Raw genomic sequence first — 17,148 nt, 5'->3', positions numbered from 1 at the left:
AGAAAGAAGCAGACGGGGGAAGGGAAGGGAACGGAATTGCTACAGCGGCTGAGCGAAAAGTGAAGAGAGTGAAGAGTGGTGGTTTTATCATAATAATAGTAATAATAACAATAACAATTAAAAGCTCTGTTGTGCATATCTGGCGTCTGAAGATGAGCTTGTGTACCACTCTACCAGAAGAGAGAGAGAGTCTCTCTGTATGTCTTTAATTTCAGAGAGAGAATTCTCTCTCTATTTTTATTACTGAAACCAACTCTCTTTCTCTCAGAACCTCATGCCATGAGAGAGAGAGAGACAGAGAGAGAGAGGGTCTAATGCTTTAAAACCCCATCAGTTACATTGGCTAAAACTGGAAGGAAAAAGAAGAAGAAGAATTGGAACACGAGCTCTAGTGGGTTTAGCTTGGAAGAGCTGTTGCTTCTTCTTGAGTCTTTCACTGGCTTAATTATAGCCCGAGATTTATTTTCATTTCATTATCTTAATAATTTCAAAACCCTTAAACTCAGCTCTCTCAAATCATGCCAATTTCTTTGACATTTTCTCTGCCGTTTTTTTCTTTCCCTGTCATTTCTTCCTTTTTCTCCACTTCATTATCAATGCTTAAACGCCAATTTCACCCTCATTTCATGCCTCTTTAAGTCTTAATTTTCTTCTGCTACTGTTGCTTCATTTTCTTCTTCTTCCTGTATCGTATCTTGCTCTTTTTGATATCACTTATATGGAATACGGTAGCGGTGGAGGAAGTGGCGGTGGCGGTGGTAGTGGTTCTGGTGGAGACCATGACCCGTCTGACCCCCACAGAAGGAAGAAGCGTTATCATCGTCACACTGGTAATCAAATTCAGAAGCTTGAAGCGTAAGCACCCTGGGGCATTGATTTTCTTTTTTTCTATTCATTTCTTTGTGGTTTTTGCTTAGAAAATTAATAATAATATTGGTTCTTGTTGTTGTTTAATGGGGAACATGAAGAATGTTCAAGGAATGCCCACACCCAGATGAGAAGCAGAGGTTACAGTTAAGCAGAGAGTTGGGTTTGGCACCTCGGCAGATCAAGTTTTGGTTTCAGAACAGGAGAACCCAGATGAAGGTTAAGCCTTTTCTGCTTCTTTTTACTCTTGTAAATCAATTTTACCTATCCCTGTTCAGTAAAATATGCCAATACCAATTTCATTCAGGCCCAACACGAAAGAGCCGATAACTGTGCCCTTCGAGCTGAGAATGATAAGATCCGATGTGAGAATATAGCAATTAGAGAGGCTCTCAGGAATGTTATTTGCCCCTCCTGTGGTGGTCCTCCTGTCACCGAAGATTCTTATTTCGATGAACACAAGTTAAGAATGGAGAATGCCCAATTGAAGGAGGAGGTTGCTTCTTGACTCTCTCCCTCCATTTTCCTTTTATTTTGGATTTTTATTGCTAAATTTGGTTGATGAACTTGGCAGCTTGATAGAGTTTCCAGCATTGCCGCCAAATACATTGGAAGGCCAATTTCCCACCTCCCTCCAGTGCAGCCTATTCATATTTCTTCTCTGGACTTGTCCATGGGGAGTTTTGGTGGCCAAGGGAATGGTGCTCCTTCTCTTGATCTTGATCTTGATCTTATACCATCTACTTCAAATTTGCCATTTCACCCACTTGGTATTTCAGATATGGACAAGTCCCTTATGACTGATATTGCAGCAAGTGCCATGGATGAATTGCTAAGACTTTTGCAGACTGATGAACCTTTGTGGATTAAGTCACCCACGGATGGAAGGGATGTTCTTCATCTTGATACTTATCAAACACTTTTTCCCAGGGCTGTTTCTCGCTTGAAGAATCCCAATGTTCGAATTGAGGCATCCAGAGATTCAGGTTTTGTCATCATGAATAGTTTAGCTTTGGTGGACATGGTTATGGACGCTGTGAGTCCTTCAAACATTCTTTTACTTTACAATTTTTTGGACCTATTTCGTAGTTATTTAAACTAATTGGGGTTTGCAGAACAAGTGGGTCGAGCTGTTTCCCAGCATTGTGTGTGTGGCAAAGACCCTCGAAGTAATTTCATCTGGAATGATGGGCAGTCACAGTGGTTCTTTGCAATTGGTAAAATAATTTGCACCAAAGAAAAAAGTGCTTAAATTTCTTTCCTTTTGATCCCAACATCATGTTTGAGGAATGGTTTTCTCATTTTAATGGTGGCATTTGCAGATGTATGAAGAGTTGCAGGTGCTTTCACCATTGGTACCAACTCGAGAATTCTATATCCTTCGTTATTGTCAGCAAATTGAGCAAGGCTTGTGGGCAATTGTTAATGTTTCATATGATATTCCACAATTTGCTTCTCAATGTCGATCTCATAGGCTTCCTTCTGGATGCATGATTCAGGATATGCCTAATGGATACTCCAAGGTTGTCAAATTGCTCCATTGAGCTTTATTATCAGTGGTTAGTTCAGTATTATATTTCCAAATCCAGTGCAAATGCAGTGATTTTTTTGCACTCACAACTATTCAATTTCAAATCCCTAAACAGGTTACTTGGGTGGAACATGTGGAGATAGAAGACAAAGCCCCAACTCATAGGCTTTACAGAGACCTTGTTCACAGTGGAATGGCTTTTGGAGCTGAACGATGGCTTGCCACTCTGCAAAGATTATGTGAAAGATTTGCATGTCTAATGGTGTCAGGCAATTCAACTCGTGATCTTGGTGGAGGTAATGTTATGACCATGCTAAGCACTATTTTACTTAGCCAATCATGAAATTAACTAATTCTTCTATTTTTCAGTAATTCCATCGCCTGATGGTAAGAGAAGCATGATGAAACTTGCTCAAAGAATGGTGAACAGTTTCTGTGCTAGCATCAGCACATCTAACAGCCATCGATGGACTACTGTTTCTGGTATGAATGAGGTTGGAGTTCGAGTTCATAAGAGCACAGATCCTGGGCAACCCAATGGTGTAGTTCTTAATGCAGCTACTACCTTTTGGCTTCCAGTTTCTCCACAAAATGTCTTCAATTTCTTCAAGGACGAGAGAACTCGAGCTCAGGTATATTTATTGGAATTCATTAACAGCATTTTCACTGTTGTATGGTTAGGTTGAAGGGTTCTTACCATTTTGCTTTTGATACTCCCTTTCTTTAGTGGGATGTTCTCTCTAGTGGCAATGCAGTGCAAGAGGTTGCTCATATTGCCAATGGCTCCCATCCCGGGAACTGCATATCTGTTCTTCGAGTAAGGCTACTAGTATCTACCTCTTCTTCTTTCTCCTTTTTGTTCCCTCTCATGCAAATTGTTGTACTTCCTAATCTAGATTGGTTACTTTACATAGCATTCCTAATTGTGCTTTCGGTTACTTGATTAGGCATTCAATTCAGGTCAAAACAATATGTTAATACTGCAAGAGAGCTGCATAGATGCATCAGGTTCACTTGTAGTTTACTGCCCAGTTGATCTTCCAGCGGTCAACATAGCAATGAGTGGAGAGGACCCATCTTATATTCCCTTGCTTCCATCAGGATTCACAATTTCACCGGATGGTCATCCAGACCATGGAGATGGAGCATCTTCCAGCTCTAATACACATGGAAGTATGGGTAGGTCAAGTGGTTCACTAATAACAGTATCATTTCAAATACTAGTGAGCAGTTTGCCATCTGCAAAACTAAACCTTGAATCAGTAACCACGGTTAATAACCTTATCAGTACCACTGTCCAACAAATTAAGGCTGCCATGAACTGTCCTAGTTCCTGATGATCTCTGATTCTGCTGCTAGCTACTACAATGGCAATACAACTGTTTCTTCTCTTCCCTCTCTACCTGCTTTAAATATGAAGATAGAGGGAAATTTTTAGAGACTATATTTGAGCAAAAAGGTTATTCAATGTCAGAACAAAAGAAGTATTGGGAGGTTAGTTGAGGCCTTGAATGCCCTCTGATCAACAACAGAAGATGGTTATTTACTGCAAGCTACTTGAGCTGTTTTTGCTGCCAAACTTCATTACAGTCTACACCAACTTGATTTAATTAATTTTTTTTTTTTGGGTTTCTGATAAAATTTTTACCTTGGAAGAATAGTATCAATTAAATAGGGAGTCAAGAACGCACCATCCATCTCTTTCCTGCTGCTGCTGAAGGGTATTTTTTTTTTTTTTTTTGGTTATTATCTCTTCATTGCCTCTACAGAACAGCAAGAACAATGTGTGGTTCGGGTATTGACTTTCTGTGCTTTTACATTTATTTAGCAATCAATGATCTTATTATTATTTTCACTGCTTCTGGTAATAAAACTCTCTCTTCTCTTGAATGGATATATGTGTGTGTGTGAATGAAGACAGCCAGAAGTTGAAATTCATGAGTGCTGTGGGGCTCTGTTTTAGCTTTAGGTTTCAATGTTGGGCTCCACCTCCATGCCTGAGCTTTTCCCTCATTTAAAGTTTTTCAACTTTTATTTTGGTCATTTATAAAATCACCTCTCAAGTTTGGCATAATTATTAATTTAATTCCTCTGTTTTTTATTTTAAACATATTAATCCTAACCTTTAATTGATTAGTTTTTATAATTCTCACAAATTACCATTAGTCAGACAAGAAAGTACGGTTAAACTTTAATATAAAATTTAATGGATGAATTAATTGATTAATGATTTCAGAATTAATGAACTAAATTATTTTATATTAAAAATCAGAAGATTAAATCATAATTATGGTTAAATCTCACGAGTCATTTTGTAAAATTTTCAAATCTTAATTTAGCGCTTCACTATTTTTTCTTATTTAAATAAAAATAATATTAATAAAAAGACTATTTAGTTGATTGAATTAAAATTAAGAATTAAATTATTTTGAATTAAAAAAATTAAATCATAATTTCTTTTAAAATATATTATTTATGAAAAATAAAATTCAATTGAATTTTCATACAATTAGATTTTTTTAAATAAAAAATTTTAAACTAAAAAAAATTAAATTCTTTCATTTTAATCATAAAAATTAATCTAAAAGAAATTAATTTAATTAAATTCTTATAAAATTTTAATTTTTAAACAGAGAATTTATCAAACATCAAGATTCATATTTAAAAAAGTTACTTAAATTATTATTTATTTAACCTTGAAACTTTATAATGAAACTCTTGAAAATCCAATAGAAATATCGGTGAAGACATATATCAGGAGACTTATTGCATACTAAAAGTTATTAAAAGATTTGGCTTAATTAGGCAAGTAGTTTGTCACTAATCAACATGAACATGACCATCAATACACTCAACTATTCAAATCCACTATAATGGAGCCTACCATTGCCAATTTATATAATTGATCTTTTGCTCTTTAAAAGTTGCACACTTTTGACCAAACAGATTAATCCAATCGATAAAAATAGAACCCTCTTCACTTAAAATATTTATAGGAGGATGAAATCGTGAAGAGAAGAAATTTGATCTCAACTCACCTACTCTTTCATACATAGGCAAATGCTTTATTTAGCCCTTAAAGTTGTGCCAAATAATCACATGAGTCTTTAAAATATTTTGAGATCTAATTAAATTCTTTAATTTTTAAAAAATCATATAAATCTTTTAAATTTTTTAAAATAAATCAAATAAGTTTTTGAGGACAAATAAGCCCTTCAATTTTTAAAAATAGAAAAAAAGGATTAAATTATAATTTGACTCTAATATAAATTTTGTGACACTCCTCACCCGTCTACAGTGTAGTTGAGCAAAGGATATCACACTCGGTGTCAGAGCATTTTAACTTGTCTTATTATAATTCCCAGATCTTAATTTATTTATTAAAAAGCTTTTAAGTGAAATTCATGTCATGAATTAAAATTTTGATTAACTTGAAATTTTGAAAATTCTACAGAAAATTTGGCAGAGTGCTAACTAAAAATTGAGAAAACAGTTTTTCAAAACATGTTAAAAACACTTCCAATATATGTATTGTCCGCAACTCCAATAAAAAAAAATCAACATAATTTCAACATGTCTCAATATTTTATCTCAAAATCATAATTTCATTCATCCCATGCTATCACATAATTTTTGTTCAATTTCATAAGGAAATGCTCAAATTTTATTAATTTGCATAGTTTACAATAGTTACACAGGTTCAAAATTTACAATACAAAATGAATACATAACTACAAAATGCAAAACTACTAACAGGTCTAATGAGTCCTACCCAAAATACTGTAGATGTGGTGATATTAGAACACAATGCAGATCAGGACGCTCACCCAGTTTGAGGTCTGCTGGGCTCTCTATCTTTCTCACCAGTATCTACACGTGGCAAAAAATGACGCGCTAAGCAATACAGCTTAGTGGTGCCAATATAAAATAAAAATAAACTACAAATAAATAAATATGCAAAAATCATGTTGTTATTTCATGCAGACTGAATTTCTGGTAATTATTCGTAATATTATTAATTTTAATACTTTTTATGTTCCTTATTTGGTTATAAATTATTAAGACTTATTTTGGTTGCCAAGATAACCTATACCAGTTGACTGGACTGGATAAACGGGTAAACTGGCACTGGGTATCAAGTACCTCGGGCCGGTACACCATCGGTCACAAGGTGTCTGTCAGGTGTGCAATAGAACGACTAATAAGCCATATCAAATATTAGGCATAAAGCCAAGTGTATCAATCATAGCAAAATGGCCATAGGCTATAATATCATAAAATGGCATAAAATGCCATAAATCACAAAATAGCACAAAGCCATATGCAGTACTACTATCGGAACCCTATTGGCATGCCAACCTATCCAAACCAATCATACTAGGCATACTAGGCCATGTTATAAAGTTAATTGTTTAATTCTTTGCTCTTAATTTTTGGTAGTTACTATTCGCCTTACTATTCATGCATAATTGTTGACTTTTTCATAATTAATAGGTAGACAAGTTCTAATTGCACTAAAATACCACATTTTCGGTTTTACATATGTTGGCATTGGTTGCCGATTTCAATTCAAAGCTCATTGGAAGTTATTTCAAATTTTCAGATTTGGTCACTTAGGTTTACTGTTCCATTGGATCAATCTACAATAAGAATTTGGCTAAAATTTCTTCATCAAAGTTGTTTCTTAATGTGTCTTCTTTAATTTTCTTTTTAGATCACTCCATTTGGAGTTTTGTAGCTCAAGTTATGGCATTTTCACCATAACTGGCCGGATTGGTCATTGTCCAGATTTTCTGGGCAGAATTGGTTCTAGCAGTTTTGGTGCCCTAATTTTGGCTTGCAATTTGAATTGGTTATGGTCAGAATTTGGGTTTCTGTTCTTCATGAAAGTTGTGCTACATTGTCTAAGATTTTCAGGGGTTCAAGAATCAGGTCATTTGGACCTCTCCACACAAGGTTATGGCCATATGAACAAACAGTGTTCGTTTAGTTATTTTCCAGGTCCAGAATTTTGGTTACCCAGATTTAGGCAATTTTTAGGTCAACTTAAGTTAGTTTTCTGGGTAGGGTCTCTTCACAAAAAATGTGGCATTATGTCCCTAATTTCACCTCCAATTAGCCTTGTACCAATTGAAGCTACACAAGCCAAGTTATGGCTGCCCAAACACATTGGACTCCAAGTTCAGAATTTCCAGCAAATGGGCAGCACTACCAATCCTTAACTCCATTCCACAATTCATTCCAAATTAAGGTCAATTCTACTCAAATGGTCACTAATTGACCATTAGAACACCACTTCACCATTAATTCAACAAAACCCTAATTTTTGCTCAACCCTAATTCTCAAAGTTTCAAATTTTGCTCCATACATACAAATCAAAGTTCTAATACTTGTATACTCATTATAAACCATCACTACACCATTTCAATTCCATTAAAATTCATTAAGACCATTTTCAACTCATGGCTACCAAAAATTTAGGAAGGTCCAAACATGCATGTTTTTGTTCAATTTTTGCAAATTCTAGCTTACTTCCATGTCCTACCAAAGAATACAATGAGAGAGAAAAAGGAAATGGACACTAACCTCTTGAAGCAATATTCTAGGGTGTCCAATCTTCCACTTTCTCTTCAATTCTTGGCAGCCAAACACTTTTGCAAGATTTGGTGACAAGTTTTAATGAAGGAATTTATAGATTCTGGGGTAAGAAATCAAGGTTCATCAAGATATGATGAAGGAGCATCAATGGAGGGAAGAGAGAGAAGAATTTCGGCCAAGGTTGAAGATGGAGATGGGAAATGAATTTTTTTGATGTAATTATCTCTTATTAGCTTTTACTTTTAAGGTTTTCCAAATATGATTGGTGGATAAAATTTTAATGACATAATAATGATGTCATAATTAGGTTTTTATTTTATTTTTTTTCTTTTTCTTTCTTCTTTCTTTACTCATTTTTAATTAATTTTTTTTATCAATATTTATTCATATTTTATGTCATAAATCTCACTTACTTTGGTGGACAAGTTGGTCAAAAATCATATCTGAAGGTGAAATGACTAAAATGCCATTCATTTAGCTTAACAAGCAAAAATTATCTGTACCGACTTAGAAAATTTTCTTAGCATTTACTTGGCATTCTATTGCTATCTAAGGCTCAATAACTCTTCATTGGAGTCCCAAAAATTATTTCATAGGATTTTCCCATGGGTCTAGGGTCACTAACTGTCTTCACAGTCGCTTTCCATCAGGTCACCTATCGCTGGGGCACCGGCTCATTTAACCTTGTTGTATTTTATTACTTAAATTTTTTCTTAATTTTTCTTATCATTATTTGGTTTATTTATAACTCCTCACTCTAGTTTAAATATAGTTCCAGACATTCTAGCTATCCGGACAGACATTAGTCACCAGAACAGTAAAATGTACAGACTACCTAAAGTGAGGGCATTACAGCTCTTCCCCTCTAACAAAAATTTCGTCCTCAAAATTTACCTGATGCAAACAGTTGAGGGAACTGTTGCCTCATTGTCTCTTCAATTTCCCAGGTTGCCTCTTCGGTGCTGTGGTGCCTCCAAAGCACTTTCACCAGTGGAATCTGCTTGTTCCTTAATTCCTTCACTTCTTGAGCTAGGATCCTTATGGGTTCCTCTTCATATGTCAAACTGGTTGGATTTCAATTTCTTTCATGGAGATGACATGTGAAGTGTCTGATCTGTACCTTCTCAGCATGGACACATGAAACACATTATGGATCTTGTTCAGCTTTGGTGGTAAAACTAGCCTATAGGCTACTAGACCCACAAGTTCAATGACTTTATATGGGCCAATGAACCTAAGGCTTAACTTACCCTTTCTCCCAAACCTCAATACCTTCTTCCATGGTGAGACTTTGAGAAACACCTTGTCGCCAACTTCATATTCTATGTCTTTTCTTTTCAAGTCAACATAAGACTTCTGTCTATCTAAGGCAACCTTCAAATTAGTTTTGATTAACTTCACTTTCTCCTCAGTCTGTTTCACCAGGTCTGGTCTCACAAGTTTATCTTTGCCCAGTTCAGTCCAACATAATGGTGTTCTGCACCTCCTCCTATACAGTGCCTTATACGAAGCCATCTGAATGCTAGCTTGGTAGCTATTATTGTATGCAAATTCTGCCAGTGGGAGGTATCTGTCCCAACTTTCCTCAAACTCAATAACACAATTCTTTAGCATATCCTTAAGGACCTATCACATATTTCATGTTATTATTATCATTTCAATTTTAATATTTGTAATAATTCAATGAGTTTTAAAGTTTACCTGAATAACTCATTCCGACTGTCCATCCGTCTGAGGATGAAAAGCTGTGCTAAAATAGAGTTGTGTGCCCAAGGCTTCTTGCAACTTCTTCCAAAATCTAGATGTAAACCTCAGGTCTCGATCAGATATGATGGAAAGTGGGATTCCATGCAGGCTAACTATCTCACTGATATACAACTCTACTAGCTTCTCCAGTGAGTAGTCAATTCTAACTGGCAAAAAATGAGTTGATTTAGTCAATCTATCCACTATCACCCATACTGCATCATGTTTCTTCTGGGTGAGAGGTAGACCACTAACAAAATTCATGGTGACCTGATCCTATTTCCACTCAGGTATGCTTATGGGCTGTAACAAACTTGATGGTACTTGATGTTCTGCCTTGACTTGTTGACATGTCAATATTTAGTCACATAGTCAGCTATGTCCTTCTTCATATCAGGCCACCAATAATGAGGCTTCAGATCATGGTATATTTTTGTGCTTCCAGGATGCATAGCATAAATACTGGTGTGTGTTAGAAGACCTTGTGTACTAGAAGATTTTCATGTATGACTTTGACTGGATTTATATTAGAAGCAAATTATAGTTCAATCTTTTTTATATATTTTTAAAGTTAAATATATAAATAATTTCAATCGCTAATATTAATATAAATTAAAAATTTAAAATTATTTTAATAGTAATTCTACTTATAAAATGATGTGCCTTGTAAGGGATTGATAAAAAGAAAGGATAATTTTTCTTTTTTTTGGTTTTGATGTTTATGAACTGAAAATAAGAACAAAACAAGAAAGATAAAACGATAAGTAGAAAGAGAGAATGCCACACAAAGAACCCAATTTTTAAATGTAGATGCCACACAAAGAACTTTTGATAAGTCTAGAATTCTTTCACCATAAACCAAAGGTTTGATAAGAAAAACCTAGCAACACTTGTTATTGATTCTCAAAAGTCAGGAAAACTTAGAAGAGGAGGCCTATTTACAGGCAGAATATAATTACTATTTAGGAAAATAAGCTAGCAACTAAGTAGAAAACTTTAGTAGTTCTTATACAAGTACTAAATAGCAAAATAAGAAACAAAAATAGGTCTTGTAGCTTTCTCCAAGTAGCTGCATGAATTTGAGTGAGAGAGAGAGGAGAGATTCTTACTTAGCTGATTAGGAAAGATGTGCTCTTGGAAATCTTTCAATAGGATTTTCTTGATTCTCTTCAATCTGACTTTTATTCTTTGACTTGTCAACTTTCAACAACATAAAGAAAGGGAAAGAGAGAGTCTACATGCCAATTTGCAGGCCAAGCCCATTTAAGACAAAATACTCACTAATTTTCATCCCATAAACTTCTTAACTCTACTTGAATCATATGCCCTATTTAAGTAAATAAGTCCAGCCCACAACATCTTTATTCTTAGACAAGAGCAAGCAAAGTAACAAGCTTGCTCTTGGACTTGGTCAATGAGCCCATATATACCATGTCAATCCCATTACCATGATGTGGCACATCATCTCCCTTTTGTTAATTGGGATTTGCCCTCAAATCTAACTCTTCCCCATCTTCAAAATCATCTTCCAAGCTAGGAAAAAGATCCCTTACATTAAAAGTGGCAGAAACATTGTACCCGCTAGGCAAATCTATCTTGTAGGCATTATCATTGATTCTCTCCACAACTCTAAATGGACCATCAACTCTTGGCTTCAACTTGGACTTTTTCTGGCTAGGAAATCTCTCTTTCCTTAGGTGAATCCACACTAAATCACCTAGTGCAAACTACACTTGCTCCCTCTTCTTGTTGGCGGCTTTGCTTCCTTATTTCCTTATGCATGGACTTCACCAGTTTTGCTTTCTTTTCACCATCATTATTAATTCTCTTATGAACAGGAAGTGGCAACAAATTCATTGGAGAAGTTGGATTAAAACCATAAACAATTTCAAAAGGAGAGTGTTTCGTTGAACCATGCACACTTCAGTTGTAGGCGAATTCAATAAGCTTCATCCAAACTCTTCAAATTCTTCCTTATAATAGTTTGAAGAAAGGTTGAGAGTATACTATTCACCATCTTTATTTGTCCATCAGTTTGAGGATGGCAAGTAGTACTGAAAAGGAGGTGAGTTCCAAGCTTTCTCCATAATGTCTTCCAAAAATAGCTTAGGAACTTTACATCACAATATGAAATAATGCTTTTTGGAATGCCATGCAACCTAACAATTTCTTTAAAGAAAAGGTTAGCAATAAGAGAAGCATCATCAATCTTATGACAAGGAACAAAATGAGCCATCTTTTAGAATCTATCAACAACTACCATGATGGAATCCTTGTCCCTTTGAGGTTTGGGCAAAACAAAAATGAAATCCATGCTCACATGCTCCTAGGATGACTTGGAACAGGGAAATGCGTGTACAACCCTTGCATCAACTCCTTGCTTTTAGCCTTTTTGCATGCCACACACTTCTCTACCACTTTGTGCACATCTTTCATCATGCTAGGCGAGAAGAAGTGCTCTTTCAAGGTCCCTAATGTCTTCTTCTTGCCAAAAAGGCTAGCAAGTCCCCCTCCATATGCTTCTCTAACCAGCAACTCATGAACAAAGCAATTGGGAATGCACAACTTTCCCATCTTAAAAAGGTAGCCTTCATGTTGGTAAAAGCCTTAAAAAGCATTTTGTTTGCATGCTTCATATACAGTAGCAAAGTCCCCATCCAACTTGTATTGATCTATCATCAAGCAAAAACCCAAAAGTTTAAAATGTTTAACAAAGAAATCAAGGCATACCTTCTAGATAATGCATCAGCTAAAATGTTAGAGTGCCCTTTCTTGTATTTGATCACATATGGATAGGATTCCAAGAACTCCACCCATTTGGCATGTCTTTTGTTCAACTTGCTTTGACCTTTCAAGTGCTTCAATGATTCATGGTCAGTGTGAATAACAAACTCCCTTAGCAAGAGGTAGTGTTACCAGGTCTACAAAGCACGGACAAGAGCATATAATTCTTTATTGCAAGTGGAATAATTAAAGTAAGCTCCATTTAACTTCTTAATGAAATGAGCAATAGGGTTCCCTTCTTGCATTAGAACAACCCTTATTCCAACACTAGAAGTATCACACTCTACTTCAAAAGTTTTGAAAAAATTTGGTAGTGCAAGGATTGGAGTAGAGGTTAATTTTGCTTTGATTGTTTCGAAACTCTTTTGGGTAGCATCACTCCATTTAAACCTTCCCTTCTTCTTCAAGCATTCAGTGATAGGTGCCATGATAGTACTGAAGTTCTTGACAAACCTCCTATAGAAAGAGGCTAGGCTATAGAAGATCCTTACCTTCGAAATAGTGGCTGGAATTGGTCAAGTTTGAATTGCTTGCACCTTCTCTTTATCTACCTCCATGCCATGTTTGAAAACTACAAAGCCAAGGAATATGACTTGCCCTTGGCAAAAAGTGCACTTTTTCAAGTTCCCATACAATTGCTCTTAGCGTAAAACTTCAATAATAGCCCTCAAATGCTTGACATGTTCATCAAAGCTCCTACTATAAATCAAAATGTCATCAAAATAAACAACCAAAAATTTGCCAATGAAGTGGCGAAGCACATGGTTCATGATCTCATAAAAGTGCTAAGAGCATTAGAAAGGCCAAAAGGCATAACCATCCACTTATACAACCTAGACTTTGTTTTAAAGGCTGGTTTCCATTCATCCCTTTCCTTCATTCGAATTTGATGGTAACCACTCTTCAAATCAACTTATGAAAAAACAACAACACCATGTAATGCATCAAGCATATCATCAAGTCTAGGAATGGAATAGCGATACTTTATAGTGATTTTGTTGATGGCCCTACTATCAACACACATATGTATGGAACCATCCTTTTTGGGCACCAACAAAGCTAAAATAGAATATGGGATCATGGATTCATGAACATATCCTTTTTCCAATAGCTCCATGACTTGCTTATGCAACTCCTTTGCCTCTTTGGGGTTGCTTCTATAGGTTGGTCTATTTGGTAATGCCACTCCAGGAATTAAATCAATTTAGTGTTTGATACCACAAAGGGGAGGTAGTCTGATACAAGCTCCCTTGATAACTTCCAAAGGAACTGCCACTCTTGTTGTGGCAGCTATTAGACTGTCCCTCCAATCAAGCCTTAAGTGATTTTTCACTTTTTCCCAACCCTCAATATGCAATGTGAAGAGAACTGAAAAATAAATGCAAGATGGTGTTCAATCTAAGAATAATTCTTTCAAGAAGAAATACCCTTGAATTTTAATTAAAACTTATAAGAGAACAAACCTTGTAAGAGTGGTAAATAAAGTTCATATAAGAACAAAGCTCCTTAAAGCATTTCATCCATGGAAGGCTCTCTCTACCTCTCAAATTACATCTGAATTCTGAAATAAAAAAATAAAACAAAAACGATTTTATCTACTGGGGTGGGTATTCGGCGAAGCTTCTCTAATGGCCAAAGGACAATTGCAAGCTTGGTTAATACCTCTCACTCTCCCTAAAATATGTATAAAATTCAAACATAAATAAAATGTTCTGATTTAGCAAGATACAACTGAAAGATAAGCTGAAAAGAAGTACTTTGTCTTGAAGCTGAAAGTAGAAACTTTGCTTTTTCTATAAATGATTGAAGCATGGCTGGAACTCTTGGACAAAGTTATTGCTTCCTATCTTTGCAAAATGTATAAAAGCATCTTCAAAAGTTTGGTGGAGTTAGGCTGCCAATTGTGCCACCACCTAGGCACTTCACCTAGACGCCACATTGGATGCCAACTAGGATGGAATTACTGATGTGGCTGCCACATGTATGCCACTTTGGACGGATGCCACTTGGTCTCTTGGCTCCTCAAATAAGCTAAGGAATGTGCAGCAAGGTTGGCTTTCCTCCTTCAAATCCAAACCAAATGCTTGCAAGAGGTTGGACTTAGTGATGTGCTAATGTACCAAGCCTTAAAGTTTCTTAGCCATTGCTCTAATTATTGGACCTTGATGTGCCATGATGATCGGGTCCTCATCATCCTCTCCCTTTTTGAAAGAATTCAACCTTGAATTTTCATCATCGGCATAATAGGGAGAAAGATCAGTGACATTAAATGTAGTACTTACATTGTACTCACTGGGTAGATCAATGCAGTATGCATTATTATTTATCTTCTCAAGAACCTCAAATGGTCCCTCTCCTCTTGGTTGAAGCTTTGATTTCTGCTTGGAGGGAAACCGTTCTTTCCTAAAGTGCACCCATACTAAATCACCCGGTTGGAATTCAATATGTTTTTGGCTTTTGTTGACTTAGTTAGCTCTCCTTGCATTGATCCTCTCCATGTTTTGTTTGGCCCTTTGAATCATGGATTTTACAAGTTTGGCCTTCTTCTTTCCATCTACACTTGACAACTCATTGTTAGGCAATGGAAGTAAATCGAGTGGAGCAATAGGATTAAAACCATAAACTAACTCAAATGGAGAATAACTAGTAGAATAATGCAATGACCTATTATATGCAAATTCTATAAGTGGTATACAATCTTCTTAAGCTTTAAGATTTTTTTTTTATCATGGCTCTCAACATAGTTCCCAAGGTCCTATTGACCACCTCAGTTTGGCCATCTGATTGTAGATGGCAAGTAGTGGAAAAACACAACTTGGTGCCCAACTTGGCCCAAAGTACCTTCCAAAAATGACTAAAAAATTTAACATTCCTATTACTGACAATTGTCCTAGGAATGCCATGCAATCTTACTACTTCTTTGAAAAATAAACTTGCAATGTAAGATGCATCATCAGTTTTGTGATAAGGAATAAAATGAGCCATCTTGGAGAATCGATCAACCACCATAAAAATGCAATCATGCCCTCTTTTAGTCCTAGGAAGCCCCAACACAAAATCCATAGATAAATCTACCCAAGGCTTACTAGGTGCACTCAAGGGCATATATAACCCATGCAGTTTCAGTTTGGATTTTGCTTGCATACACACAACATATTTGGCACACACTTTTTCTACATCTTTCCTCATGTGTGGCCAATAAAAGTACTCTTTCAAAATGTCTAATGTTTTTGTCACACCAAAATGTCCTATTAAACCTCCCCCATGTGATTCTTTAATTAACAAGTCTCTAATGGAACACCTAGGCACACATAACCTTTTATCACTAAACAAAAATCCATCATGCCTATAGAATTTCTCATATGCAACATTCTCACATTTAGCATACAATTTGGCAAAATCAACATCATTTGTATATAGTTCTTTCATAAGCTCAATCCTGACATTTTTGCATCAAGTAGGGAAAGAAGTGCGTACCTCCTAGATAAGGCATATGCAACAATATTTTCTTTACCTTGTTTGTATTGAATCACATAAGGAAAGCTTTCAATGAACTCACTCCATCTAGCATGGCACTTGCTCAACTTGTTTTGGCCCTTCAAATACTTGAGTGACTCATGGTCACTATGGATGACAAATTCCTTTGCCACAAGTAGTGTTGTCAAGTCTTTAATGCTCTTACCAATGCATATATTTCTTTATCATAGGTGGAATAGTTCAAAGAGGTGCCACTCAACTTCTCACTAAAGTAGGCAATAGGTTTCCTTTCTTGCATCAAAATATCACCTATACCCACTCCAGAGGCATCACATTTAACTTTAAATGTTTTAAAAAAATTAGATAATATAAGTAAAGAAGCAGAACATAACTTTTCTTTCAACAAATTAAATGCATGCTCTTGCTCTACCCCCCACTTAAAACCCACATTTTTCCTGACTACTTCATTAAGGGGTACAGCTATGGTACTGAAGTCTCTCACAAACCTCCTATAGAAACTAGTCAAGCCATGGAAGCTCCTAACCTCACTCATGGTCCTAGGTGTAGGCCAATCTCTAATAGTTTTAATATTTTCCTCATCTACTTCAATACCATTTCCACTCACAACATACCCCAAAAAGATAACTCTATCCATGTAAAATGTACACTTCTTCAAGTTAGCATACAATTGCTCCTTTCTAAGCACATCAAATACCAATTTCAAATGGTGCAAATGATCTTCCATGTTTTTGCTATACACTAGAATGTCATCAAAGTACATAACAATAAATTTTCCTAGGTATACATGCAAGACATGGTTCATCAACCTCATAAATATACTAAGTGCATTGGTCAATCCAAATGGCATAACTAACCATTCATACAATTCATATTTGGTCTTAAAAGCAGTTTTCCATTCATCCCCTAACTTTATTCTAATTTGATGATAACTACTTTTTAGATCAACCTTGGAAAATATGCATGCACCATGTAACTCATCAAGCATGTCATCAAATCGAGGGATAGGATGTCCATCCTTTACAGTGATTTTGTTTATGGCATGACAATCCACACACATATGCATAGAACCATCCTTCTTTGGCACTGAAAGAACCAGCACAGCACATGGACTCATACTCTCCTA

At 35.8% G+C, this 17,148-nt stretch overlaps 2 protein-coding genes across 3 annotated transcripts; one reads left to right on the top strand and one right to left on the bottom strand.

Annotated features, from left to right (window-relative positions):
- Positions 1-42: 42 nt before the first annotated feature.
- LOC110663395 (homeobox-leucine zipper protein HDG11) lies at positions 43-4,253 on the top strand. Of its 2 annotated transcripts, XM_021822677.2 has the most exons (11): positions 43-855; positions 969-1,086; positions 1,175-1,363; positions 1,442-1,903; positions 1,983-2,084; positions 2,190-2,222; positions 2,367-2,390; positions 2,514-2,694; positions 2,768-3,030; positions 3,126-3,215; positions 3,346-4,253. In XM_021822677.2, the coding sequence occupies exons 1-11, from the start codon at positions 719-721 to the stop codon at positions 3,733-3,735; spliced, it is 1,989 nt and encodes a 662-aa protein (XP_021678369.2). In that variant the 5' UTR covers positions 43-718; the 3' UTR covers positions 3,736-4,253. The 2 variants fall into 2 exon arrangements, with proteins under 2 accessions (XP_021678369.2, XP_021678368.2); XM_021822676.2 differs by having other exon boundaries at positions 44-855; positions 2,190-2,390.
- A 6,965-nt stretch (positions 4,254-11,218) lies between these two features.
- Positions 11,219-12,317, bottom strand: LOC131174440 (uncharacterized). Its single transcript, XM_058137777.1, has 2 exons — positions 12,064-12,317; positions 11,219-11,435 (listed from the first exon to the last, which is right to left on the bottom strand). Exons 1-2 carry the CDS (start codon positions 12,315-12,317, stop codon positions 11,219-11,221), a joined length of 471 nt encoding a protein of 156 aa, XP_057993760.1.
- Positions 12,318-17,148: the final 4,831 nt, after the last annotated feature.

Source organism: Hevea brasiliensis, chromosome 16 (genome assembly GCF_030052815.1).
Source record: "Hevea brasiliensis isolate MT/VB/25A 57/8 chromosome 16, ASM3005281v1, whole genome shotgun sequence".
NCBI lineage: Eukaryota > Viridiplantae > Streptophyta > Magnoliopsida > Malpighiales > Euphorbiaceae > Hevea > Hevea brasiliensis.
This window is presented reverse-complemented; position numbering and strand designations above follow the sequence as displayed.

Coding starts and splice junctions, on each gene's coding strand:
- LOC110663395 (XM_021822676.2), top strand. CDS start 719: ATGGAATACGGTAGCGGTGGAGGAAGTGGCGGTGGCGGTGGTAGTGGT. Junction 1,364..1,441: donor ATGCCCAATTGAAGGAGGAG/GTTGCTTCTTGA, acceptor TGAACTTGGCAG/CTTGATAGAGTTTCCAGCAT. Junction 2,391..2,513: donor TGCCTAATGGATACTCCAAG/GTTGTCAAATTG, acceptor ATCCCTAAACAG/GTTACTTGGGTGGAACATGT.
- LOC131174440 (XM_058137777.1), bottom strand. CDS start 12,317: ATGGGAAAGTTGTGCATTCCCAATTGCTTTGTTCATGAGTTGCTGGTT. Junction 11,436..12,063: donor CCAAGTCATCCTAGGAGCAT/GTGAGCATGGAT, acceptor GATTCACCTAAG/GAAAGAGAGATTTCCTAGCC.